Consider the following 26,946-nt stretch of genomic DNA (forward strand, 5'->3'; position numbering starts at 1 on the left):
CAACTTTGTCTCACTGCTTCAAAATTTGTGGCACATCTTATTAACCAAAATGTGGTAAGTAATTATCTTCAAAACTTGGTGCCTTTCCATGACATTAGACCACAGGCTTAATGCACGTCAGTCCACATATCTCTATTTTTGTTTTGATTTTGTAGTCGTTGGAAAAAGCATCTTAAATAATATCAAATTGATATTCTGTACATGGTCCCTTAATTACAGATTATTTCTTCAGAGAAAGTAATTTGTTTTTGTAAAGCAATAAAGTTGGTATCTCCTCCATGCCTTTTTCCTGAACCTGGTGTTCGTGAGAACCTAATGTCAGGTTAAAAAAAAAAAAAAAAACATGTTCTCTGGAGTGGCTCCGTAGTGTAGTAGTTAGCATGTCTCTTTACACTCAGAAGGTCCTGGGTTCGTGCCCCAGTGGAGCCACAATCCATACCCCAGAGGTTCCAGGCCCCAGTGGGCGACAAGCATGTTGGAGGAAACACCTTGTCTTCAGAGATCCAGTTCTTCAGGGGAGATGGCAACATCTATCGGTCAGGGGTGGAAGTGGAGAGGAGAATTGAAAAACAAAACAAAAAAAAAAAAAAGTCATGTTCTCTGAAACTAAATGATATTTTTGTCATATATTCATAGCATCAGTTTATAACATATCACAGATAAAATAATTTTCATCAGTTTTAAATGCAAATATATTTTTGTTCAGTTTTTGTGTTTATTTTTTATTCATTCACTGAGAGTTTGGATTCAGCTTCTGGTTAAATTTGAAAATAGTAAAATTGCACTTGTTCATACTCAAAGGTATCCTTCAGGTATATATTATCATGTTTAATTATATAAGGAAAAATTTCAAAGTCACACTTAATCTTAATTCTCTAACATTAAATAATATGTTAATTCTTTCATATGTGAAATTCTTTCTAGTGTTTACTCTTAGAAATCTTTTAGATTTTAATGTAGTTAGTCATTATTACAATAACTTGCTGCTTAAAACTATGAAAATTTATTTTTCATGTCAATAACAGCACAGATAATATATTTCAGTTTTTGAATGTATATTTTACTTATATTGGAGATACTTTAGGCATTACCACAAAACAGTTAAAATGGTAAATATTTTAGATCTTTCCAACTGTGGTTCAGGGCATAAATTTTTTGTTACTGATCAGACTGACAGTCGCCCCCTCCCCACCCCACCCCCCAAAAAAGAAAAGCATAGTCTGTATTTTTGATGTGGTCAGTGTAAAGAAGATAATTTCCTGAGTTGAGATTTAGACTTTTCTTCTCTGTATCTCAAATAAGTGTGTGACTTTAGAGCAGCATATATATGGTGTTTTGACCATGCTTTCTAGTTCTTTTTCTTTTCACAGTAAAGCTTCTCGATAGAATTTTATTCCCACTCTACCTGGCATTGTTTGTAAGTATTTTTGAACATGGCCAGCGTAGTTTGATTAAAAAAAAAAAAAAATAGAGGATATAAAACTGTCATTGCGTACCAGAAACTAAGATAGTTGCTGATGAAATTGTTATTCATGTAACTTAAGAACTATTTGCTATCTAATGGTTGCTTATAGAATGAATTAGAAAATGGATATGAAGATTTGTAGTTGTGGAGAATCACTATTCTTTATATAGTAATTATGAAAATATCTCAGGTTAAAAATTAATACATGATTTTTAACTTTTATTTTGAGTTTAGTTGTATTTCCTGTAGATAATGTATATTTCCTATATATAATATATGTGAAGAATATTTCTTCTGGAAATAAGTTAAATAGTTGTATTCAGTGTAATTTAGATTTTGGAACACTCATTTGGAAATTTTTTATAGTACATAATGAAAGTGAAAGAATAATCATATTCTATATTGGAAGTATTTCTACATACATGATAATAAAACTGCTCATCATATGTATAATAATGTCACTACAAAAACTAGATATACTGACTTACAATTATCAATGGTAGGTTAATATATGTAAAAACATTTTCTCTATTCCATATGTCTATTCTGTTCAAGGCACATGAAGTTTTATGCTTAGAGATGCTCACTTTGCTCCTGGAAAGACCAACAGATGATAGTGTTGAAGTAGCTATTGGTTTCCTCAAAGAATGTGGCCTCAAATTAACACAAGTGTCACCAAGAGGAATAAATGGTAAATATATATACTAGGTTTCATATTGAGTTTTTGTTTAAGTACTATAATATTGCTTATTGTTTTTTTTTTTTTTCTGTTTAGCTATATTTGAACGGCTTCGAAATATTCTCCATGAGTCTGAAATTGACAAAAGAGTTCAGTATATGATTGAAGTGATGTTCGCTGTACGGAAGGATGGATTCAAGGATCACCCTGTTATCCTAGAAGGGCTCGACTTAGTGGAAGAAGATGATCAGTTCACCCATATGCTCCCTCTGGAGGATGACTATAATCCAGAAGATGTTCTCAGTAAGTCAAGAGGTGGGGGTTGGGAAATAGGGCACCAACGCATGTAAATATAGAAAATAAACACTAAACTTTTAATTTGTTTTTTTAAGATGTTTTCAAGATGGATCCTAATTTTATGGAAAATGAAGAGAAGTACAAAGCTATTAAGAAAGGTATGTAGAATTTTATAAAATTATTTTGGATAAGAAGGAGCAATTTTTGCAGTTATCTAATACTAATAGAAAGATAGAAATCTCTGCTCTTAAAGCCGTTCTCTTCATTGTTTCTTCATGCATTATTTTGCGGTCTCATGCTTATCCATGGTATTACTTTATTCTAAATTATTTACATAATCGTCCCTCTTCTTTTTCCCTGTGTTTAAATTATGCAGCCTTTAAGTCTCATCCCTCTTAAGACATATTCTCCTATTATTAGCGACCTTTATTTAACTTCACTACTGCCTAAGAATTACTGCTTTAAATGACACTCAGTTTAATATTCAATTAAGTACTTTATTATAAAGCATTATACTTTATTATTTCTTGTGTGCAGATTGATAGCTTTCTGATAACATCAGTCACAGCACTAGATATAATATCAGTGCTTAATAAAATGATTTCTATTTTACACCATTAATATACTTTAGACAGACTTTGGTTTGTATTTTGTCTTTGCCATTAATAGCTAAGTGACCTGGAACAAGTTACTTGTTTGATGTTCCTTGTTAATGTAAAGATAAATAAAATGCTCTTTTTTCTCTGCAGAGCAAGTGTTTAGACATCGATACTGTTTTTTTTTCACATTTGTATTTTTTTTCTAAAGCTAATATTTAGGGCTACTGATATATTTATATAATAAGTATATATATACATGTTATAATTATATAATAACGTTATGGATTTATTTCCTTGCATTGTGATTTTACCGGAGAACTTAACTGCTCTAAAATCTCCTAAAAAGAAAGCAGAGACTTAGAACTCTGTCACTGCCTGTACTCTGTGCTTTCATCATACTTGGAAGTAGAAAGTTGAAGTGGAAAGTAAAGGTGTAAGAATCTATTTCTATATGTTATCCTAAAAATCTGGTACAATAAATTAGTGTCTCCTCTTACTTCCTGATTTCCTAGGGGCATTTCAGTACAACAGCCAGAAACTAAATTAGTTTCTAATCATGGAGAACTCCTTAGACCCTTTTTTATCTTTTCTTATGAGCTTCTCCTAGTTTCCTAAAACATGCTAAATGATTTTATGGAGTTTTTATTATATTTCGTATGATTTTTTATTTTAACTTGGGAATTTTATTTCTTTTAAAGGGTCATGGTCAGTTGGCCACTGCCAGGAAAATAGCACTTTTCTTTATCACAGCCCTTCTTAAACTCTTTGGTCTTGAGCTCCCTTTATACTATTGAATATTATTGAGGACTCCAAAGAGCTTTTGTTTTTATGGGTTATATCTATTAACACTTACTTTATTAGATTAAAACTGAGAACATAAATTATATTAAAATAACAATAACAAACCTCATACATGTTAGCATGTTAGATATGTTTATGAAAATAACTACAAAAAAATTTAGAAGAATGGCATGTTTTATAAATTTTGTACAGTTTAATGACTGGCTTAATAGGAAACAGTTGGATTCTCATATTGTTTCTGATTTCAATCTGTTGCAATAGATTGTTTTGGTTGGAATATATAAAGAAATTAAGTTAACACATTAACATAATATCAAGAAATCACATTTATTAATTTTACCACCTTCTCGTCAATAAAGACTTAAGTATTAGGAAGCTATCAAACTCACAGAGATGGATACAAGTTTTCCAAAATTCTAATTTTCTCTTGAAAACTCTAATTTTATCATGGTAGCAAATAAAGTTAGTTATGCAACAGTCTTACTTTGTATATATTTGAGTAGATTTGTGCCAAATACCTAATAACTATAGGTTTTCAACCATTCTTTCAAGTAAAAATAAAAAAAAAAAAAAAAAAAGCTGATTCATCTCGGAACTCAAATGATTGCACAATGTTTTTCCTTGACATAACCATCATCATTGTATATCTGTCTTCAACAGAAGTCCTGTGTATGAACTTCATGTTTTAGTACTCAGATCTCAAAGTTGAGATTTAATAAAATTAATAATTTTCTGCTCCTTTAAGGACATTCTTTAGTGAAACTGACTTTTTCCCCCTACTACAAGCATGTGGCAGTAAAGAACATGACTGCTACTGCAGTTTGATGCTTTTATTTGTGCTCAGGTTGCAGCAATTTTAACCCTCATTACTTTTGGACCATCATTGCAGATGTCAGCACAGTGAAAAGGCAGATCATGCCTTAGTATTATTTTGAAAATAGCTTAAACCTTACAGACCACCTGACAAGTGTCAGTGATCCCCCCAGGAACTCACAGACCATACTTTGAAAACACAGCTTTAGGCCTTTTGAGCCTGCTTCTCTTGCTCAGGCCCACTTCCACTTCTGGAAGTGTACTTTCCCTTTTAATAAAACTTCTCTTTTCTACAGTAAAAAAAAAAAAAAAGGAAAGAGAAAGAAACCACTGCTTTATCCATTCAATAAAACCCAATCGTCACTGCCTAAGTGATTTTAATAAGTAGATTGTAGACAGATGAGGACAAGATGATGTAAACGACTAGACAATTCATTTGACCTTCATTCTTCCATTAAATATTCTTCTAGACCTGGCATTAAAAAAATGGGCACAGCAGGAAGTGGGCACAGCTTTAGTAATTAGCACCTTAGAGTGACTCAGGTGTTCTTGTGTTTTAGGTCTTACAGCATTTGGGAAAACAGCAGGAATGCCTGTCTTCCAAGTACTGAATACTAAATAGTTTCTTTTAAAGGTCTATCTAAACCATGTTATGTAATAATAAACTAGAGACACTTCAGATTATTTCATGAAGTCACATTGTTAGAAATATTCTTGAGGAGGTTTGTATGTCAGATAAGGGCTGAATGACAACTTCGTTTTTATATAATGATTTATTCTTCATAGCATGAAGTTCTCTGCTAACATTAAATATTGTATGTGGCTCTCGATTTATACTACTTTCTATAGATAAAGAAATTAGAATTTCCTGAAAGTGAATTGGCCCCAAAACTTTTTAGTAACTCTTTGGTTATAATAGAAATGAAAAAGTGAAGTGTTGGCCAGATTTGTACAATCTTTTGTACAAATGGAGCACATACCATTGGACGAAATATAATTTCAGGTTTTATTATTTGATTATATTAACATGATGACTATCCTTATTTAGTCTCTTACTTACATCACTATTTTCATCCAGTTCTGAGTGTAAGTTAAATTTTAAGAAGTAATAATCCAATGAAGTGCTCATTTAACCAATTTTCTTAAAGACTTTTAAATTTTTGCTTCCGTTTTCACTATTTTCATCCAGTTCTGAGTGTAAGTTAAATCTTACTTACATCACTATTTTCATCCAGTTCTGAGTGTAAGTTAAATTTTAAGAAGTAATAATCCAATGAAGTGCTCATTTAACCAATTTTCTTAAAGACTTTTAAATTTTTGCTTCCGTTTTACATATAGAAAGTCTTCGGATTGGTTATAATGTTCTATTTAATAGGTATATGTTTTAATAAAAATTTTATCGATATTGATATTTAAAATTTTTTTGGTATTTACTTAAAGTGAATGCTAAATTACGTAATTGTGTCTTCTCTTTTCCTTGTCTTTCATAAAATATTCTTAATTCTTAGCCTAAATTCTTCTTTTCTATATCTAACCTTGGCTTTTTGTAATAGAATGCTTTCTTTTTGATAATGAACTAAGAATATTTTGACTCTAATATGCTAGTTTGTATTCCAAGTTTATTTTTCCACTGCTTCTGCTCCTTTAGAAAATTTTCATCTACTTTCTCTATTCATTCCTTGTTTCATGATCTCTTTCTGTCTGGCAGAAGAATGATACATATGGCCCTCTCTAGTCCAGTTAATTATAACGCTCCCTGACTACCTAGGCAGTAACACAAGGCCTGTATGATCTTGTTGGTTGACAGACTGTTAAACCATTATGGATTTCAGGAACTGAGAATTATCTTCTCAGAATGAGATGCGTGTATCACTTGTTTGTTAATATTTTCCTAAACTTTGTTCTTTTAGAAATTCTTGATGAAGGAGATAGTGACTCAAACACAGACCAAGATGCTGGAAGTAGTGAAGAAGAGGAAGAAGAGGAGGAAGAAGGAGAAGAAGATGAAGAAGGTAAAAGTATGGCTTATTTTAAAATAATACTGTAAATACTCTGAAATTAATTCCAGTGTAATTCTCTAAAACATTGGTTCTCAATCTGTGGGGGTTGGGCGAGTTGCTACTGGGAATCTAGTGGGTGAAGGGTAGGAATGCTGTTAAACATCTTACAAGTCACCAGACTATCCCCAACAGCAAAGTATTATCCAGCCCTAAATGTCAATATTGCCAAGGTTGAAAATCCTTGCTCTAAAAGTATTTAACAAGGAAATTCATTTTTGACAACAGCGTAATTTTATGCCTTTGATTATAAACTGTGAAAAAGGTACATTCATGTTGAGTATGTGTAATTTATGTAACCCTGGCATTAATGTGACAGATGAGAATGACTAGATATTTGCTGTTCATTTTGGCAAAATAGAGTGGGGAGGCCAAAAGCTATATTTGTACAGGAGCAGGTAATGATGTTCTTCCTCCTCAACTTTGATTACATTATATTTCACAGAAAAATAAGCTAAGTGCGTTGGTTGAGTTTCAATTAAAACATCAGAACATGTATACACAGGGTTGCTATTTACTTTATTACATATTTGAAATTATTAAAAGTATATCTTTCCCTTTTAGGGCATAATTTATTTTAGTTCTGTCTTAGAGTATAATTGCTCTTTCTAATATATTTTATAAAAATAAGTTTAAATTTTTTCCAGTGTCTTCCTTATTTAAAACGTTTTCTAACTATGTGCTACATTTTCCTTTAAAATTTCTTTTATTTTTTTGTGAAAATACTGTTCAAAAAACTGATTAAATGTTTATAAGGAAAAGTTTCATGTATTAGATATAAGAAAATTTTGACAAATACACATATTTATTTTGGACCCATTAGCCTGTCATGATAATCCAGTGTTCTCTGAAACTGTATTTCTACTCATAAGTTATAGTTCCTCCAAATTATCAAGATACTGTTTGGAACTCTAGAAATAATGGTTTATTAAACAACAGCATGAGTGCAGCATTTTATAGTATCTAAATGAGCAAGTGACACAAAACCTGGCTTAGTTCAGGACTTCTTTGAGCTATATTATTTATACTAACTTATTAAATACTCCTATATATGGCAAAAGACTTGAAATAGTTACTTTGAATTCTACAAGTACTAATTTTCACTGTAGAAAACAATATTATTAAAGTCATAGATTCTAAATGTATTTAGAAAATTATTATACAGAAATACTTTTTCGGTTCTTCACATTTATTTTTATAATTTCATAATTTTGTTATGTTTAATTTCAGGACAAAAAGTAACTATTCATGACAAGACAGAAATTAATCTAGTCTCATTTCGTCGTACAATTTATCTTGCTATTCAGTCAAGGTAAGATTATTTGTTCAGTTGATTCTTATTTTTGATAGCAAATGGGCAAGGAGATAGGATTTGTAGAACTGATGACAGGAAAATTGATACCATTTCAGGGATTCTCAAATATCTGCCTCTCTGTCCCTATTCCAAACCCAAGCTGATAGATTCCTTCTAATGGTTCTTTGCTTCAAGAGCAAATTGTCTTTACTTAAATTTGAAAGGTCTGTGTTACATAATTAAATGGTTCTTTTTCTTTTTTTAGCTATTTTTCTTATAGTTAGATATCACTAATAAAAACTTGAAAACAGCTCTATATTACAGAGCTAGTACAATTTTTAATTTGTAATGGAAATTTCATATATATTCTAATTTGTTTTTTAATTCTGGTTCTAAGTAGAGAAGCACAGTTATATTAACTTTCAGACATTAATTTGTTGTGCAGATAGAAATAGAAATTAGGTTTAGGAAAGTTTTTAGAACCCTTTGAGATAATGTTAAGAAAGAACTATAATGTCATGAAAATAAAACCTATTCCCTTTGAAGGCTGTGAGTCGAGTTTTGAAGAAAAGTAAATAAAAATTTTAAATGCTTTGATTCTGTTGTTTTATATATGAATCAACCTACTGATTTAGTGGGCACGGTGTTTACATTTTATACTGGAGGAGGAATGTTTCCCTGTTTGGCTTTTTTTGCTTTGTTACTAGTTTTTGTATATTTCCATTTAGTATGATGTAATAGCAATAATGATTCATCAGTAGGAGTCATCTTGTTTTCAGTCTGTCTCAAAACTTTTTGGCTTATATTCATCTTCCAAAAGAAATGTTAAACAGCAAATATTGGTCAGAAATTTTTTAGTTTATTCTGTTGCTTTGCCTTTCATGTGAGAGAAAAAACTATTCAGTTTTTTTCATGATAACTTAAAGTAGAAGATGAGAAATTTTTGTTAGGATAACTTCCTAGTTTGACCTTTCATTTGTTTATTTTTAGAAGTTCAACAGTAATGAGTTAATAAACAGAAATTTCATTGTTTTAATATTTAACTTTAAAGACTTACTGTGGAGCTCTTTTAATAATTATTTAAAAGCAACTTTTTAAAAAATTGACCTAACCTTAATGATCTCTGAATCACACAAAAGACTTGAAAAATTAAAGCATTAAGAGACCAGTGACAAGCCTTTATTATATAGTGGGCCAATTGTAGTAGTAGCAGTAGCTTCTGCCTTACGTGTTGGTATTTATAGAGTTCTCAGCCTCTAAATGCCTAGTAAAAATATATATATGACAAAGGTTAGAATACTTTAAAAGCTCATATATATTTTAGGAAAGAAACAAAGACTTTGATAGAAATGTATTTGAAGGATATGGTTGGGAGGTTCATTAATGGATTATAAAACAAAAAAATGTATTAGTTATCAGACATATCACTCTAGACAAATAAGTGCTATTATCAGTCATTAAAATAGCTGAAGTGGTTAATTTTATTAAAGCAACAGTACTCTACTAATGATTATTTCACTGAGATACACTTATTAATAGACTATGGCAAACATTTTGGTAACATGAATTCAAGGGCTCAGCGCCCATTCCATTTGACCTGCTTTTTTCATTATTAAATTTCTTAAAAAAAAAAAAAATATATTTTGATAGAGAATTATATACAGAATATTTCAATGCAAAAAGAAAAAAACGAGACAATTTTATTGTTAACACAAATAATCAAAATGTCCAATTTATGCCACCATGGAAAATTAGTTTAATGGAACATTGTTATTGATGTAGACAAGTGATCGGATATAATGTTAGGTGGGGGAAAAACTACATAGACCATATAGTAACAAGCCAGAGGTGTTATCTTAACTGGATAAATAGGCAGATTTTAGAAATAACACTTTAGAAAATAAAATGTCAGATCTTTTTAAATACATTTTGGTATTGCTGTATTATTGAAGTTTATCAACTATAGTTTAATATTTTAATGCTAGATATTGCTTATTATTACCTGGTATAAAGTTTTTTCCTGATACAAATTTTTAAAATTTTATTATTGTTTTTTAATTTTATTAGATCATATCACCCTGAGTTATTACCCTGTTGTGCTTATGAAATCCAGTAATTAACAGAAGCTGAGGAATACAGATGAACTTATACTAAACTAAATTTCTAATCATTATATTTCAGTGGATGATTATTTTATACTATTGTTAACAAAAGCATGAGGATTTGGATATTCTACAAAAAGTACAGATATATTAGCATTATTCCTGAGTCAAGTTCACATTGTTTGAGAATTCTCTTAAGTGAAACATTGAAGATATTTTAAATGTAATTTATATAAATATTGTGAAAAATCAAAATTTTTCCCTTGTAAGTCAGTTTGGTTATTTGCTATTTTTATACTAGTTTTTTTTTTTTTTTTTTTTTTTTAATGTTGAAGCCCTGTGTTTGGATATGAATCAAGATAACTTGTAAAAATGGTGATTAAGCACTAGATGTCATGCTGGGCTCCTGGAGCATCTTTTACCTTTTCCTGACTTGAATTAGAGAGAAGTGGAAATAATTAACTGCATAAAAATTAAGTCTATTTTCTGTGTCTCTGGATTTGCCTCTTCTAAACATTTTATATAAATGGCATATTGTGTGTGCTCTTTTGTGTCTGACCTTTTCACTTAGCATAATTTAAGGTTCATCCATATAATAATATGTATAAGTACTTCATTCTTTGTGGAGTTAAGAGCTATGTCTTTTTTATATACACAGTATAATAATATGAAATTATAATAAATATTTAAAACAACTATTAAAGTAAGACTCTTGTATATAAAAGAATACTACAATTTAACTATGCTGCAAGTTTTTTAATCTAACTATTGTGACCATTTTATCTTTACAGTTTAGATTTTGAAGAATGCGCTCACAAATTGCTGAAAATGGAGTTTCCTGAAAGCCAAACAGTAAGTTAATACTTTTTTTCTACTAGGAAATATATTGGTTATAAAAAATGTTTAAGACAGTTAATAATTTTCATGAATTAAAACAATAACTATAATAGTTATTATTTAAATGTAGATTTTCTAAAATTTAAAATAACTCAAAATTTAGGAGTCCTGGTGTGTTTCATATATGCTTCTCATTTCCGTGAATTAATTTAAGCGCTTGAATGGGATGTAGGAAAAGAAGGAAGTCTCTCTGAATCACCACACTTTACATAAATTTCTTAATGGTTGCCTATAGATCAAATTATGGCTTAAATACAGTAGGAAATTTGTTCTTTAGTGAATTACCTGGTCTACTTTATGTGCTAAAGTAGTCTTTTGTGGTAAAAATTATAAACATCATCATATATGTTATTACATTGCTGTAATTAGATGTAGAAAAACCTGTATCTTTTTTTCATTCATTAATTCAACAAAGTATAATCAGTATATGCTATATGTTAGGCACTCTGCAAGGTGTCAGAGATTTAGCAATCTATAAAGTACATACTAGCCCCCTCCTAGCTCATGGGACTCATAATGTTAAAACTCAGTATACTTCACTATGCAAAATATCATAGAACTCTATGGTTCTATGCCACGGATAATAAAGACAAGATTGAATAAATTATTTTTTTCTAGCTGTGTTCTTGTGTGTGTTGGTCACTGCCCATCTAGATTTTAGATCTTTGGAACCTGAGCCAAGGCTTTTCGGGCTTCTTTTTTTACATCCTGCCTTGTATGTGCTAACCCAGCACAGATGCCAGAGTCTAATATAGGCTGTTTCATTTCTCATTCTTCTAAAAGATCTTGACTATCTGAGCTGTTAACGTTAGGTGTAAGTCCTTTGTCTTACAGCTTTGAACATGATCTGTTACAGGGATTGTGGCCTAGGCCCGCTACCTATTTTTGTAAATAAAATGTTATTGGAATACAGCCATGCCCATTGGTGTGTATGGTTGTTTTTTTGCCCTCTAGCTGCAGAATTGACTAGTTGCAACAGAGACCACCCATATGGCTTCTAAATCCTAAAATATTTACTCTCTGGCCTTTTACAGAAAAAGTTTGCCAACTTTTGTTTCAGAATATAGATTTATGCTTGAAATGCCATAGTATGGAATTTTGAGAAGAAATTATTTTCAAAGTTAGAAATTATTTTTTTCCTCCTAAAGTTTGTTTACTGGTATATTAATAATAGTGTACCTGTTTGTGCTCTAGGTACACTCAATGTCATTGGAAGGAAATAAATTAGCGAACTACCCTTTAAAATTATAATTGAAACTGAAATTTCTGTATGATCTTGTCACATTATTTAAGGAATATAATTAAGTCATTGAAAATTTTATTAATATTAATCCAGAGGATAGTTGTTCAATAACATTTGAAAAGTGTTTAGTGCATCTGTTTTCATGCACTCAAAAGACTGTCCTAAAACTACTATAATATTTAATTAAAATGTTAAAATATTTAATTATTATAAGCCATGGGGAATAACTCTTGTAATTGCATTTAGTCTAGGGAGGAAAGTAATTCGTGTTGTAGGTATGGCTGACTTTATTAGCAATGCTATCAGCATATTGGCATGTTATACTGTTTGCAACCTGATTACCGCTTATATTACTATACAATACAGTGTTGGTAGAGAAGCTGAAAATACCTTTTAATATATCAAATTAACATAGAAGTCAGAAAAGCCTCATTTTAAGTTTTAATACTGTATTAAATCTTGACAAAGTGCTTCTTTTCAGAACTTATACATTTATAAACATTTTATTTAATTGAGGTAACTTGTGACTAGTCTTAAAAAAATAATAATCTAACAGTATAAAGACATCTAAAAATAATCCTGCATTGTGAAGTAAATCCTTTGAGTAGATTGTTTTATCAGCTTCTAGAGCAGTGATGTTCAATAGAACTTCGGCAATGGAAATATTCATATTCTGCTCTGTCCAGTACAGTAGTCACTAGTCACATATGGCTTTTAAGTACTTGAAATATGGCCACTGTGACTGAGGAACTAAAATTTTAACTATATAATATTAAATAATTTCAATTTAAATAGCTACATGTGACTGCAGGCTGCCATTCTGGGCGGCACAGTTTTAGAGTGTCTGTTCTGCTTCTCCAGTGTCCCCTTCCTCTCCTTTGCACATACAGATATTCAGTAAATACAATCGACCTAATTTTTAAAAATATTTACAATATTTACTTAGGTTGCAACTCGTGTTATTAAATATGATAAAAATGTCAAAATCCTTAATTGAAAATATAAAGATAAATAAAAGTAAAAATGAACTGAGAGTATGTGTTAATTTTATAGGCTTTTTATTTGCAGAAATCAAATATATTACAGTTACTATATTTGGGAAAAAATTTTAAACTTTTTGATAAGTGTTTTATAGAAAAAGATACGTAGTCAAGTCTGCAGCAGTGATTAGAGAATGAATTTATATCTTTTTCATTTTGTCTCCATTGATTTGTCCATGTTGTCTGAGTTCCTTGATCTATGAAATTGCTACTACAATCAATACATATTTTATTAGGATTATTTTAGGAATTAACAAATAATATTTTTTAATTATAAATAATTTATGGTGATAGTATTTCCTGATCCTGGTTTTATTCTCGTATTTATTAGTTTAATAGAATTTTCACTTAGGAATTTTCAAGACACATGAAAAGCTGCTTGGACAATATATTCTAGCAGTTATAGAAGGATTTTAACTATTTGTATAGGTCCAGCTGTAGGCATATCTATATGCATAACATGAGGCTAGAAAACTCACTCACAGAGGGTTTTTTTCCTTGTTCTTTTATATATATATATATATATAAAAGATATACGTGTGTGTGTGTGTGTGTGTTATCAATCAGAGGGTCATTTAAGTTAACATTGAAAGCTGTGCCTATTTATGCTTCAGTAAAGATTTATCATGTTCTTCCTTTTCATACTAACTAAATATATTAATTGAGTTTAAATCTTTGGAAAGTATGTAAGTGAATTCTTAGATGTACTGGTAATCTGTGTTTAAAAGAATTCTGTATTCATTTATTTTAGAATACAGTATATTCAGTCTCTTAATGTATCTGTTTCATATACTAGGTTTTCTTAAAGTGGTTCATACTTATATGAATTTTTAAATTTATAATCAGTCTAATTAGCGTAACCAATATATGGAAACTGTCAGCCAGACCAAAGGCTTTTAAAAATTAGGCTTTGCATAAATTGAGTTTTTAATTTTGTCTTAATAACTAAAGTTTGCAAAATTGTGGAAGTTTTGTGTCTTTAAAACCTTATTTAAAAATTCAAGCTGTCTCTAGCATTTTGATAAATATCATACAGCATGGAGTCATTGTATTTTGAACCATTACTGTTATTTTTTTCAAATAGAAAGAACTCTGCAACATGATACTTGATTGCTGTGCCCAACAAAGGACATATGAGAAATTTTTTGGCTTATTAGCCGGGGTGAGTTCCAGCCTCGTTTTTCTTGTTGGAATTTAATGGAATCACAAAGGGAATTCTTAACATAAATATTGCAAATTAATGTCTCTGTTTTGTGGTCTAATATAATAACATATCTTTGCTAAAAGAAGATTGCTCTTCCTCTCCCCAGAGTGGTTTCTCACTCTCTGCTCCTTCTTCCTTTTCCACTTCATTTTTGTAGCCCCTTACCATTGCACATCACTTTTCCAGAACTTTCTGAAATTATACATGCTTTGTTAAAATTTCCCAAAGAGAACAGTTAAATGCTCTTTTCAAAATCTGAATGCAGCTTCTGAAGTCAGGTGTATGTTCATGCAGCACAAGTAGAGCATGAGCTAAAATAATTGTTAAAATCCAAACTCAACCCACAGAGAAGTGTATTTGTATAGTATTCAAATGTATGTGTCTGTGATTTATATAATTTTGTACAATTGGTATAATTATGATTGGTATAATTTTGTTGTAGCATGTAAATCCTAGGTAGCTAGAGATAATATATATTAACTTATTTTTTGAGCATCCCATAATATAGCACAAAATGATTGATATATGCAAAATATTTATTAATTTTTGATTCAGTAAATTTAGAAGGATTTAATATGCTCATCATGGTATTGATATTCAATTTTTAATGGTATTGGCATTCATTTTTTTAATTTATTAGCGATTTTGCATGCTAAAGAAAGAATACATGGAATCCTTTGAAAGTATATTCAAAGAACAATATGATACCATCCATCGCTTGGAAACAAACAAATTGAGAAATGTTGCTAAGATGTTTGCTCACCTTCTGTACACTGATTCACTTCCGTGGAGTGTAAGTAGATGGGGTCAGTGTTTATACTTCCTTTCTAATCCTCTGTTATTCTCAAATTTGTATTAAGATAATATGACCATGTTTTTCCTATGTAGGAAATGTACTTTAAAATGAAATGTGTAGCAAATTTTTACTATAATGGCTATTTTTGAGGTTATGTTCATATAACATGGGATCAAAAGATAGGTAAGTAACACATGAGTTCAAAAAATATCATTGTGGATAAACTAAAAGTCCAGACATCGAAGTGCTTTTTAATACTGATGGCTATGAGTATTTTCAGGAAAAATAATATAGATTTTTCTCTCTTGTTTACGCACACTTGTGCACACCCGTATTAATATACACCAATAGTTTGGTGCTCATGTATCTCTGAGTTACTGCTTATTTTCTGAGAGACGAACTATCAATGCTTCCTCTAGTTAGGACATGAGAGAAATGATTGTCCTAGCAGGATGTGTTCTTTTTAGCAGAATTCGGGTAAGTGATGGGGAGGAATTCTTGTAGTCATACTTAGAACAAGGAAAGATATTCTCGATGAGAAGATGTACACTGGATTGGAATTGGAATGCATTCATTAACTGGCATTTATTGTAAAACTACTGTTCATTCAACAATCATTTATTTAGCCACCAGTTATACCCTCAGTCACTGAGAGAGATACAGGGGATCCAAGGTGAATTATATATAGTCCCTGCTTTTCAGAAGCTTACTGTTTGAGAAGAGGTAAGATATGCTCATAGCAGTAATACAAAATAAAAAGTGATAGGTTATAAGAGAAGTAAAGTTGCTGAAGGGATATTTAGAAATAAAGAAAGAAATTGCATTCAGGAAGAACGAAAAAAGAGGATCACATTGTAGAATACTATAACTTAATGATAGAATGAAGCAACATCATTGAGCGTATAAACATTGGCCAGATTTTTGTAATATTTTAAGTACTAAGTATGTCCAGCTTCATTAATAGGCATTTTGTAAGCTAACCTAAGAGCCAGATCATATTTTTTTTACTTCTGTTTTTCTCTCTTTGAGAAAATGAAATTAAAGTTTTAAACAATTGAAGCAAATGGGCTCCTGGAATACATAACTCAACAACTGGAGGTTACTTTTCTTTTTATTTGCCCTAAAACATGTCTCCATGAACTTCACTTTTAAAGCCTCAATCTTAGTATTCAGAACAACCTGTCACTCTTTCTGTCTCTACCCTTATTGTATATTATATGTGCTATACAGAACTATAGCCTAATGCTCTAAGTGGCATTTTGCCCCAAACCTGCATATACCCACATTTTGATGAGTGAAGTTTAGGAGCTGGTAATCTTTACTTTAGCATTATATACTCAAGACAGACTGTATTTCTGCTATAAAAAGCAGATTACTCAAGAAAGAAAATGAACTCTATTTCTGTAGCATCTTAACATTTTGAAAATCAGCACAGAGAGAAGTAGTCTTAAATTTTGCCAAAAAATAATACATATCAGAACAGAGAAGATATTCAGAGATAATTCTGATTGAAGATGAAACTAAGTCATAATTTCAACTTAAGAGTTATAAATATTTGTCACTTTGTCTTTTAAACAAAATTAAATTGTCTTTTTTCATTTTTATTTTCAGGTTCTTGAATGTATAAAGCTGAGTGAAGAAACCACTACGTCCTCCAGTAGAATTTTTGTTAAAATATTTTTCCAAGAACTATGTGAATATATGGGTCTTCCTAAACTTAATGCAAGATTAAAGGATGAGTAAGTTTATCATTAAGCACTCTTTATTCTTACTGTCCTCAGATGTATTCTTTCACTATAATGACATGTCCACCTTTAGTTGTGAAAACAAGAATCAAGCTCCTAGGACTTTCTTTGTTAGTTATTAGAATGAATCCCGTATTCTCTGGCCCAGGAAAACATTCAGTTTTTGATGATGGTTTTTAGTTCATTAGAGAAAACACAGAATTGATGCCTCTTTTAATTTAGTTAAAACACAGAAAATTACTTTTGCATGCTCACTAGACTTCTCCAATGATGAGTATTTATAGTTTTATCTTCATTTTTACCTTAATTTTGAGCCTTAGAATGATAATTAGCTTTTAATTATCAATGGATAGTTTTGAATATATACAGATATATGTAATGTAATTGTCCAAATTATTACACTGAACTAGGGTCTTGTTCTAGGACTATTATGTAATCGCTATTCCAGCTTTCTTATTTCCTATTTATTCACATCTCCCATTGCCACTCACATCGGCTTCTACGCCATTCACACTACTGAAATCGAAATCATCCTTTCAAATGTCTTGGTGACTACCTGCCAAATCAAGTAGTCTTTCTCAGTCCTCATGCTCTTTGACTTCTTGGCCTCACTTTTACAGTTGACCGGTTGCTCACTGTGGCTTCTCACCTTCTTCTCACTCTGCCTTACTCTTCTCAGTCTCTGTCTTTTCCTGAGCCTGCCTCTCTCCAGTGATCACCAAAAGTCTGTCTTAGGTTCTACATGCCCTGTCTGTTCTATTCCATCCACGTCCCATGGCTTTATGTACTTAATGGGTTTCTTTCAACTTTAATGAGTTCTCTCCAGTAAGTAACACTTCAGCTATACCAACATTGTCCAGCTTGTTAAGCAGGACTGGCTCATTTATGCCTCCTTACCTCTATTTCATTTTATCCTGCAAACTCAATTATTCTTCTTATTTGTTACCTTTTTCTATGGAACAGTTTTTCATGACCCTGCTGGTTAGTCATTCAATGTGGCACTAAAAACCACATGTCCAAAACCACGTTATATAGTGAATGTTTTTGTTCTTTCCCTTCCCTAGAAATAATAATTTTATGCAGTCTTTGTTCATGATTTCTCATTTTTTGTTGAATGCTTTTCTTCTCTCCCCTGGTGCTTTGCACTATGTTATGTATGTATACATGTATATGTATATATATACACACACTATATACACGTGAATATATATACACAACACAACAGGAGGGTTTTTTACTTTCCTGTGTATATATTCATATACCATATATATGCATATGTACATGGATAAATATGTTTGTATATGTTTACATATGTATTCTTTGAGTGTATGAGATGTATATAAAACTTTTTTAAACTTCTGTTGTATAATTCTAGAAATCAAGTTTAATAAATTATGACAACCCTACTCATTTCATTTAGATAGCAGGTAGCCTAACCTAATAAATTATATAAATCATTTATTTGGTTGTATTTTATTTACTTAATACATAGAAAATCTGAAAAATAACTTTATAAGAACTTTGCTTTTTTATCTTTAAGCCATTCATTCTTTCTCGTTCATTTTTTTTTTTCTTTTTTAGAACTCTACAGCCATTCTTCGAAGGGTTGTTACCCCGAGATAATCCCAGAAACACTCGGTTTGCCATCAACTTTTTTACTTCTATAGGTCTTGGAGGTTTAACGTAAGGATTATTTTCAGACTTTTATTTTCAGCTTACAAAATCATCTCACAATTGCCTTCTAAGCAAAATCTAACATTATATTTTTGATTTAGGGATGAATTACGCGAACATCTCAAAAATACACCAAAGGTCATTGTGGCACAGAAACCAGACGTTGAACCAAATAAATCCTCCCCCTCCTCTTCCTCTTCCGCGTCCTCCTCTTCAGAGTCTGACTCCTCTGCCTCCGATTCAGACAGTAGTGCCAGCAGTTCGGAATCTTCCAGTGAAGAGAGTGATTCTTCATCTTCCAGCAGTCAGAGCTCTGCCTCAGGTATCGAAACTCTTTATAATCGATCATGCTCTTTTCTGACAAGTGTATTGCTGACGACGTTTACAATGGAGGAAATGATAATTTGATTTTTTATTTATTTTAGGGTTTAATTGTTTATAAGCCACCATTAATAATATAAATGATCACCTATTACTGTTGCAGTCTGAAGTGAATTAAAACATTTACAATGCTAAGATTAACTTTTGGAAGACTTTTCATAGAAATGAACATGTTTCATCGACAAATATTTATTTCAGTGATGACAAAGACCATTCATAATATCTGTAACCTAGTTTACAGGGGCTTTCTTAATGATATTTTAAAGAAATTTTAGTTTTTACTTTGAATAGCGATGCTTTACGTTAGTTATTGACATGTATCACACATTCAGTGCATACCTCATAAGTGTACAGCTGTCTAAATTTTCATAAAGAGAACACATCCATATAGCTAGCATGCAGAACAAGAATTACCACAACCCCAGATGTTCTTGTTTCCTCTCCCAGGTACTGCCACTCCTCCCATCCACTGCCTCATGGCAGCCACTGTTGTGATTTGTTGTTCCATAAATTAGTTTTGCCTATTTTTAATTTTATAATTATATATTATGAACTCCTTTGTATCTGGCTTATCTTTCAAAATTATTTCATTAGATCCATCCATATTATTGCCTTTAATTATAGTCATTCATTCTTGCTCTGTATAGTTTTCTGCTACATGAATATACCACAGTATATTTGACATCCTTTTTATTTAGTGACAATTTAGATTTATAATTAGTGTTCCTATGAATATCTTGTACATATCTTCTGGTGACTATACACATATATGTCTGTATGTATGTGTGTATGTATGTATGTACATATATGCATTTCTGTGAAGTATGTACCTAGAGGTGGAATCACTGGGTTGTAGGTCGTGTGTATATTTAGCTTTAGTAGATACTGCCAAACAGTTTTCCAAGTGGTTATTTTAGTTTACGCCCCTTTCAGCCATGCATGAGAGTTCCCGTGGCTCCTTTCCTCACTAGCACTCTAATTGACCATCTTTTTCATTTTAGCCATTCTGGTCAATGTGTAAAGGTATTGCATTGCAGTTTTAATTTGCATTTTCTTGTTCACTAATAGAGTTGAACCCCATTTTATAGATTACTGGCCATTTGGAAATTTTCTTTTTAAATAGCTATTCAGGTTTTGCCCATTTTTAAAATTAACTTGTCCCGTTGATTTCTAGGGGTTTTTTGTTTTTTGTTTTTTGTTTTTTTTATGTATTCTGGATATGTATCTCTTGTCAAAGATATATATATACATATATTTATTACAAATAACTATCCCATTCTGTCTCTCTAGCCTTGTAAGATTGCCTGAGCTCTGCTGGTCTCTGTCCCTCAGTGGCAGCCCTGAGTCAGCAGATGCTCGCAGGGAGGAGGTGGCTGCAGTGTCTGCTTACCTCTCTGTGGCTCTGCCTTCTCTTGAATCTTGGCCCTTCTAGTCCTTTTTTTTTCTTTTTCCTTTCTCTCTCTCTCTCTTTCTCTCTTAAAATAAGATATAGTCTAATTGTGTAAAATGCATGTCATGTCTTCCTTTTTAATGCATATTAGAGAAAGAGCACTTTTCTCTGCACCCTTCGGTTGGAAGCCTGGCCTTTTCACTCTTATTCCTTGGCTTATGCCAGCCAGAATTGTGGACTCAGTGTTTTATGTTATTAGAGCAAGATTCAGTTTGCTCACAGGAAATCTTCTTCTTGAATTGCAATATACAAACTTTTGTTCATTTAACACTCACCTCTTTTAATTCCAAACAATTTGTTATTTCATGATATCTTGCTATTTCATATCTGTTTTGAGAACAGATGATAACACAGCATGAATTGCAGCAATAAGAAAGCTTGCTGATTCAAAATTAATCTGCTTCATTATACAATTTCAGTAGATAGCTTTCAGTTTTTTTCATAAAATATTAAATAGCATAAAAGCAGTATGAGTTGCCCCCAAATTAGAAAATTGTAAAGCAGACACCAGAGAGTAAGGAGACTGCATATTATTACATGGCTTGTGTTTTAGTGTCAACAAAGCACTGACAATGGTGTAGAGTAGGGTCAGAGAGACATTGATTTAGCACAGAGCCAGATGGTTTCTGCTTAGGTAGCTGCAGCTCGGCTGAGCTTGATAGGAACCAGAGAAATAAGTCCTTAGTGGCAAACCAACTAACTGGGCCAAGGGTAGGCATTTAGCAGAAAAAGTACAGGTTGGTACAGTGAGATTTGAGTGGAGATAGGATGAGGGTAGATAGTTTTCTACCCTACTTCCTTTTTTCATTACATGTAGGAATTCAACAGAAAGTTTGGTCATCTAGGCACCTTTGCTATATGTACATACCTAAACTAAATAACAAATAAAGTGATTAAATTTGTCTTATAGCTTAAAATGGTAAGTTATTTCACGGTAATTGTTTAATATATTTATAATTATATCAGTAAAATTAAATTGTTCACGGCCTTTTTCGAAGAGTTTTCTCAGAAATCAAGACTTAGTGGTTCTCATAAAGCCTATTGTTAAGTGTCTTAACACACTTCTCCTACTGGTGCAGTTAGTTGCTTCTCTAATAGCACTGGAAAGCAAAATTGTTGTTTTTGTAGGAAGAAGTTTTTTTTGAAATACATATATATATATATTCATGCTGTTAAGCAAACCCAGTCATCCTACTCCCCTCTCAGCTTTAGGAAGTGATGTTGCTGGTGTGTGTGATTGTTATACTTTGATTGTGTACCAGATCTGACATAATATTTTGTGTGACATAATGCACATGGACTGGAATTTCTGTTTTTGAGTAAAATTTGTCCGTGAAAAAACACCATTTTAGTCACTTCGTAAAAAATTTTACATTTGTTATAGTAATTTAAAGTTCCTGTTCACCGTTTTAAGTCTTAAGGATCAAAACAGTACTTTGGTAACTAATGTTGATATATTTTATAATCTTAAAAATTACACTTTGTGAAATGTTGCGTCATCAGACTTTTCATTCAGTCAATTTAGGTTTTCATCCAGTTTATCTGAATTAGCAAATGTACACTGTATCTATAAATGTGATTGTTAAATTATGAAATTAAGTTAAAGTTAAAGCTAATTATATTTCATTTTGCAGCTAAAGATATAAGGAAAAAGGGACATGGGAACACCAGAAGTAAAGAAGTAGATAAATTGATCAGGAAACAGCAAACAAATGATAGGAAACAAGGAGAAAGAAGACCAGAGCAAAGACACCAAGAAACAAGGACTGAAAGAGAAAGAAGGTCAGAAAAGCACAGAGATAAAAATTCAAGAGATCCAAATTGGAGAGATCCCATGACAAAATACACTTCAGACAGAGGTGTTCCTTCTGAACGAAATAGTTACAGTAGAGTCACGAATGACAGAGACCAAGAAATGCATCTAGATTTGGAAAATAAGCATAGTGCTCCCAAAAAAAAGAGAGAAGAGAGACGAAATTCTTTTTCTGAAAATGAGCACAGACAACGAAATAAGGACAGTGAAAATTTTAGAAGAAAAGATAGGTCAAAGTCAAGAGAAAAGAATAGAAAACATTCAGGCACTAGAAGTGATGAAGATAGGTATCAGAATGGTGCCGAGAGACGATGGGAAAAACCTAGCAGATACTCTGAGCAATCCAGAGAATCAAAGAGAAATCAGGACCGGCGAAGAGAAAAGTCTCCAACAAAGCAAAAAAAATAATTTTACAAAATCACAGAAACTGAACATGCCTTATATTCATTCAAAACAAATTATTTTTTACGTTGATTAACGAACTTTATAGAAATTTCTTGTATAAAGTACTGGTTTGTATTTGTACATTTAAAAATGTTTTCACTTTAACATGTTTTATATAATTGCTACATCTCAAGGCCCTCCACATAAAATTATTTGATGAGAAAAGTTTCACTAGAGAGGGATGTAATTCTTGCTTATATTTTGTTAATAAAATGATCAAATGCTCATTGAATCAGTGATATTTTTTTCATTCACAAATTTTTTTTTCTGGTAATGTTTCCAATTGTTCATAAAATTATAATGATTACTGGTTTGTTACTTGTAACTGAAAAACAAAATGAACAATTTCAGTTTAACATTTTTGCTTTGTTAATGAGATGCTGTGAACTTTTTTAGGAGTCATCTTTTTTAAAGTAGAAGAATTATTTCAAGTTTCATATTATGTCTTAAAAGAGGTATGTAAAATTTTTTTTCACAAGTGTTTTGGTGAAGTTTGGTGTATATTAGTCTTTAAACAGATACACAGCTAAGTTATCTTTAATTAGAACTTCTCTCATTGATAACATTTCTCTGGACTGATAGATCAACGTTTAATTGAAATTTTTTTGTGATTAGTGCTTTTTCTCAGCCTTGAAGTTATATCGTTGTTGGTGAATTAATGTGTATTTAATTTTTAATTTGGCTTAATAGGTGTTGGGAAACATACAATCATGAGAAATGCGGACAGCCTAACTGTGAAATCCAATTTTTTATAAGAATTTTAAGTTCCCATCATTGTAACTCTCACCAGTTATTGTGACCATATTATTTATTACTTTTGAAATAAAATATTGCCTCTGAAATTTTAGATTTGCTGACAGACATTTAACCCTACTTATAGTAAATAGGCAACTTGTGCTTGTTCATGATCCATTTTAGCTAATATCTGGATTCAAGAATAATGGGACCACCATCTTAATGTTTGGCTTTTAGGCATACTCTAATTCAAAATGCTTTTTATTTTTGTTACTTAAAAACTTGAATATAGGTAACAATAAAGTCCATGTAAATAAAGAAATGTTCTCTCCTATCCCCCTGCTACCTAAAATAAGTATTAATTGAATGTGGCATCTTGGAAAAATTCCTTTTAGCATGTTCTCCTACTGTGGTCATTAGTAGGGGCTGTCAGGGACACAGTACATTTCACAGAACTATGAAGATCAGCAAATTGTATTTAAGGAAATAAATGAGAATTTACTTTTATAACTGAACACTGATCATAAGGGGTGGTAAAAAGGAAAAAAACAGTGGACTAGAAATTTTAGTTTATTTTCTTCACTTTAACCTTAATTCAGGAGTCCCCAGCCCTGGGGTCCATGGCCTGTTAGGAAGTGGGCCACACAGCAGGAGAGCAGCAGGCAGGTGAGCCTGCAAAGCTTCATCTGTATTTACAGCTGCTTCCCAGCATTAGCATCACCACCTCAGCTCCACCTCAGATCATCAGGCATTAGATTCTTGTAGGAGTACCAGTCCCAGGTGACGAAAAGGTTGAGGACTGCCCGCCTTAATTCTTAACTTTTTTCTAAATGTAAAAATGGGAAACCTTTTTATTGAGTACATAAGACCTTAAAGAGTTATTAAAGTAGGCTTTTTAAAATGTAAATAATATTTAGCTTCTACTATGTGCCCAGGCCTGTTCTAGGAACTGGAGATAAGACAATGAACAAAACGGTCTCAATTCTTACGGGGCTTGCATTATAGTTGGGAAGGAGAGTGGTGAAAGACAGTAAACAAAATAAATGCATAATACATCCAGCGGTGATAAATACTGTGAAGAAAAGTAAAGCAGTAGAAGGAGAGAATGTGTGATATTGGCAGTAGGGGATAATTTTACATTGGAAGATCAGAGAAGAACTCCAATAAGGTGATGTTTACCCAGGTAATCGATGGAAGTGAGGACTTGAGCCATAAGTATTCCTGTGGAGGGAACCAACAAAAATACTTGAATGTGACTCATATCAGGACACAGTGAATAGGAACTAGAGTGCGGAACATTCTGCCTTCATTAAAAGTTCTGTTCACATGCACTTTCCGCAATTGAGACAGATTCTTCACTTTCATTTTTTTAATATACAGACAAGAAATATGTTGCCTATATTTGCTATTTCTAATTTTTTTTAACTTTTTAGGATTAGCATTTCTTAGGGATTGATTGAGTTCTAGATATTTTACATACATTGCTCATTGTTTTTCAGTTTCTCAGCTTCATGCCTCCATGGTTTCTCCTACATCTTGACTCTAGTTACTTAACTTCTAAGGTCATCCCCTTTATGTTCACTGCAAAATTTATAATCACCCCCTGAAAGCTCTCCCATAAGCGTCACACTTTGACATCTGCCCATCCAGTTCACCTGCCTTAGTAGTGCTTTCTAAGAACCCTTCTCTTCATCAAAACTTTAGGTCTGTTGACTTTGTTTTAATTAATTACCCACTCTCTTTTCCCCCCATTTCTTTACTTCCCTTGTTCTGCGGTCCATCATTCTGATAGATGAATGAATGAACATTTAATTTTTGCAAAACAACCCTTTGAAATTATCATTGTCTTCCCAAATTACAGAAGAGACTGAAGTCCAGAGAGGTTAATTTGGCTCAGACCACAAAGCTAGGAAGCATCAGGATCAAGTTTACATTCAAATCAGCTTCATTCCAGAACACAGCTAGAGGATAGAAGCTTGAGAGAAGTATCTGAGTACCAGCCCCTTGTGAACTTGTGTGAATTTTTTCACCTCTGACATTTACATTTATTTTTAAAGTATTAATTGTGCCTACTTTACACTGTTATAGTGATGATTAAATGAAATAATGCAAAGACCTAGAGTAGTATGTACCACAAAGTGGGCAATAAATATTAGTTTTCTTTTTTCCCAGGCTCATTAACTGACTCATGATAACTTTGTTTCATCCCATCTGTAATAGCATTTGAAAAAAAAAAAAAATTAAAAAAGCTGCACAGAAAACAAATGTTTCTGGAATCAAAGTGTGACACTGTAATTCTCCACTTCTATTATATACTGTTCCAGATGTATATATTCTTTAACTCAAGGAAATTAAATCTTATATCTTTTATTTCACATTTCCCAAATGTTTTGCCAGAAATGGGGATGGGGCTGGAGGTGTAGGGGTTATCTCTGATAATTAAGTAAATTTTTGATTCTTTAAAACTTTGTTTATACCACTTTCATTTTGATTCAACGGATGTATTATTTTTCCTAATTCATGTCTTCCTCATAATTTTATGCTTTCGTGCATCAAGATTTTTTAGAATCCTGATGCTTTCCCCCTCCCCCAATTTTTACCTTTTTCAATGTAGTCAAATATTCTTTCTGGTCTTCTAAATTTCTTGATTCTGTTCCATATTTCTTTCACTAAATGTCTCCTCAATTAAGCAAACTTTAACGCCCACTGACACTTTAGGAGAGAGCCCCGATGTCCAGTGTGACCTTTAGGCAACCTCTATTAGGATTCATACCTTCACACACATACTTTCAAACTCTATCTAAACTGCTTCCTAATGGTTTTCCTGGCTCTCCATATTCTGATTTCCATTTATACCCACCCACATGTTTCTTTTTAAATGCCCTTAAAAACCTTTGAGTACATTGCATATCTCTATTTAGGACATAAGTGAGGACTAGTCTTTTACCATTACCCTCCCCTTCAACCAATGGCCATGCTTTATGGAGAGGTGAAACTCGAGTTCAACTCAGGCCAGCTTTGCATAGGTAAAAGGAGAAAGAAGAAACTTAGCTACTCAGAGTTACACAGGGGTATGCAGAAAAGAGCACAAGTCTTTGTGGTGCTTACTTGTAGAAAAAGACTCAGGTTCCCATAGAATAAGTTATTGCCATTTAATTTGAATACTCTGGCTAACTGCACGCTTAAGTCTGACTGAGTTTTTATCTCTTCTATTTCAGTTGCTAGCTGTTGACTTTGGGGGCTGTCCTTTAACCTCTCAGTTCTCTCATCTATAAGATGGTACATAATAGTAACTCCCTCAAATAGTGAACGATTTCTGTGGCTCGCTTAGAACTGGGCCTGGAACTAAGTGCTCAGTGTGCTATGATTACTGTTTTGATTGTTGTTGTCATTAAAGCAGACATAGTACCACGAGAC

At 32.0% G+C, this 26,946-nt stretch overlaps 1 protein-coding gene across 1 annotated transcript in view; it reads left to right on the forward strand.

The window, feature by feature from the left end:
• Positions 1 to 23,641, forward strand: part of CWC22 (CWC22 spliceosome associated protein homolog) — a 48,925-nt gene extending 25,284 nt beyond the window's left edge. The window contains exons 8-20 of the mRNA XM_016164719.2: positions 1 to 54; positions 2,021 to 2,156; positions 2,241 to 2,447; positions 2,537 to 2,599; positions 6,565 to 6,666; positions 7,942 to 8,023; positions 10,899 to 10,959; positions 14,372 to 14,449; positions 15,132 to 15,284; positions 16,899 to 17,026; positions 18,614 to 18,715; positions 18,808 to 19,028; positions 22,172 to 23,641. Coding sequence (XP_016020205.2) covers positions 1 to 54; positions 2,021 to 2,156; positions 2,241 to 2,447; positions 2,537 to 2,599; positions 6,565 to 6,666; positions 7,942 to 8,023; positions 10,899 to 10,959; positions 14,372 to 14,449; positions 15,132 to 15,284; positions 16,899 to 17,026; positions 18,614 to 18,715; positions 18,808 to 19,028; positions 22,172 to 22,758 — 1,974 coding nt within the window. The 3' untranslated portion in view covers positions 22,759 to 23,641. The remainder of the gene's footprint in view (positions 55 to 2,020; positions 2,157 to 2,240; positions 2,448 to 2,536; positions 2,600 to 6,564; positions 6,667 to 7,941; positions 8,024 to 10,898; positions 10,960 to 14,371; positions 14,450 to 15,131; positions 15,285 to 16,898; positions 17,027 to 18,613; positions 18,716 to 18,807; positions 19,029 to 22,171) is intronic.
• Positions 23,642 to 26,946: the final 3,305 nt, after the last annotated feature.

Source organism: Rousettus aegyptiacus, unplaced genomic scaffold (assembly GCF_014176215.1).
Source record: "Rousettus aegyptiacus isolate mRouAeg1 unplaced genomic scaffold, mRouAeg1.p scaffold_m13_p_2, whole genome shotgun sequence".
Lineage (NCBI taxonomy): Eukaryota > Metazoa > Chordata > Mammalia > Chiroptera > Pteropodidae > Rousettus > Rousettus aegyptiacus.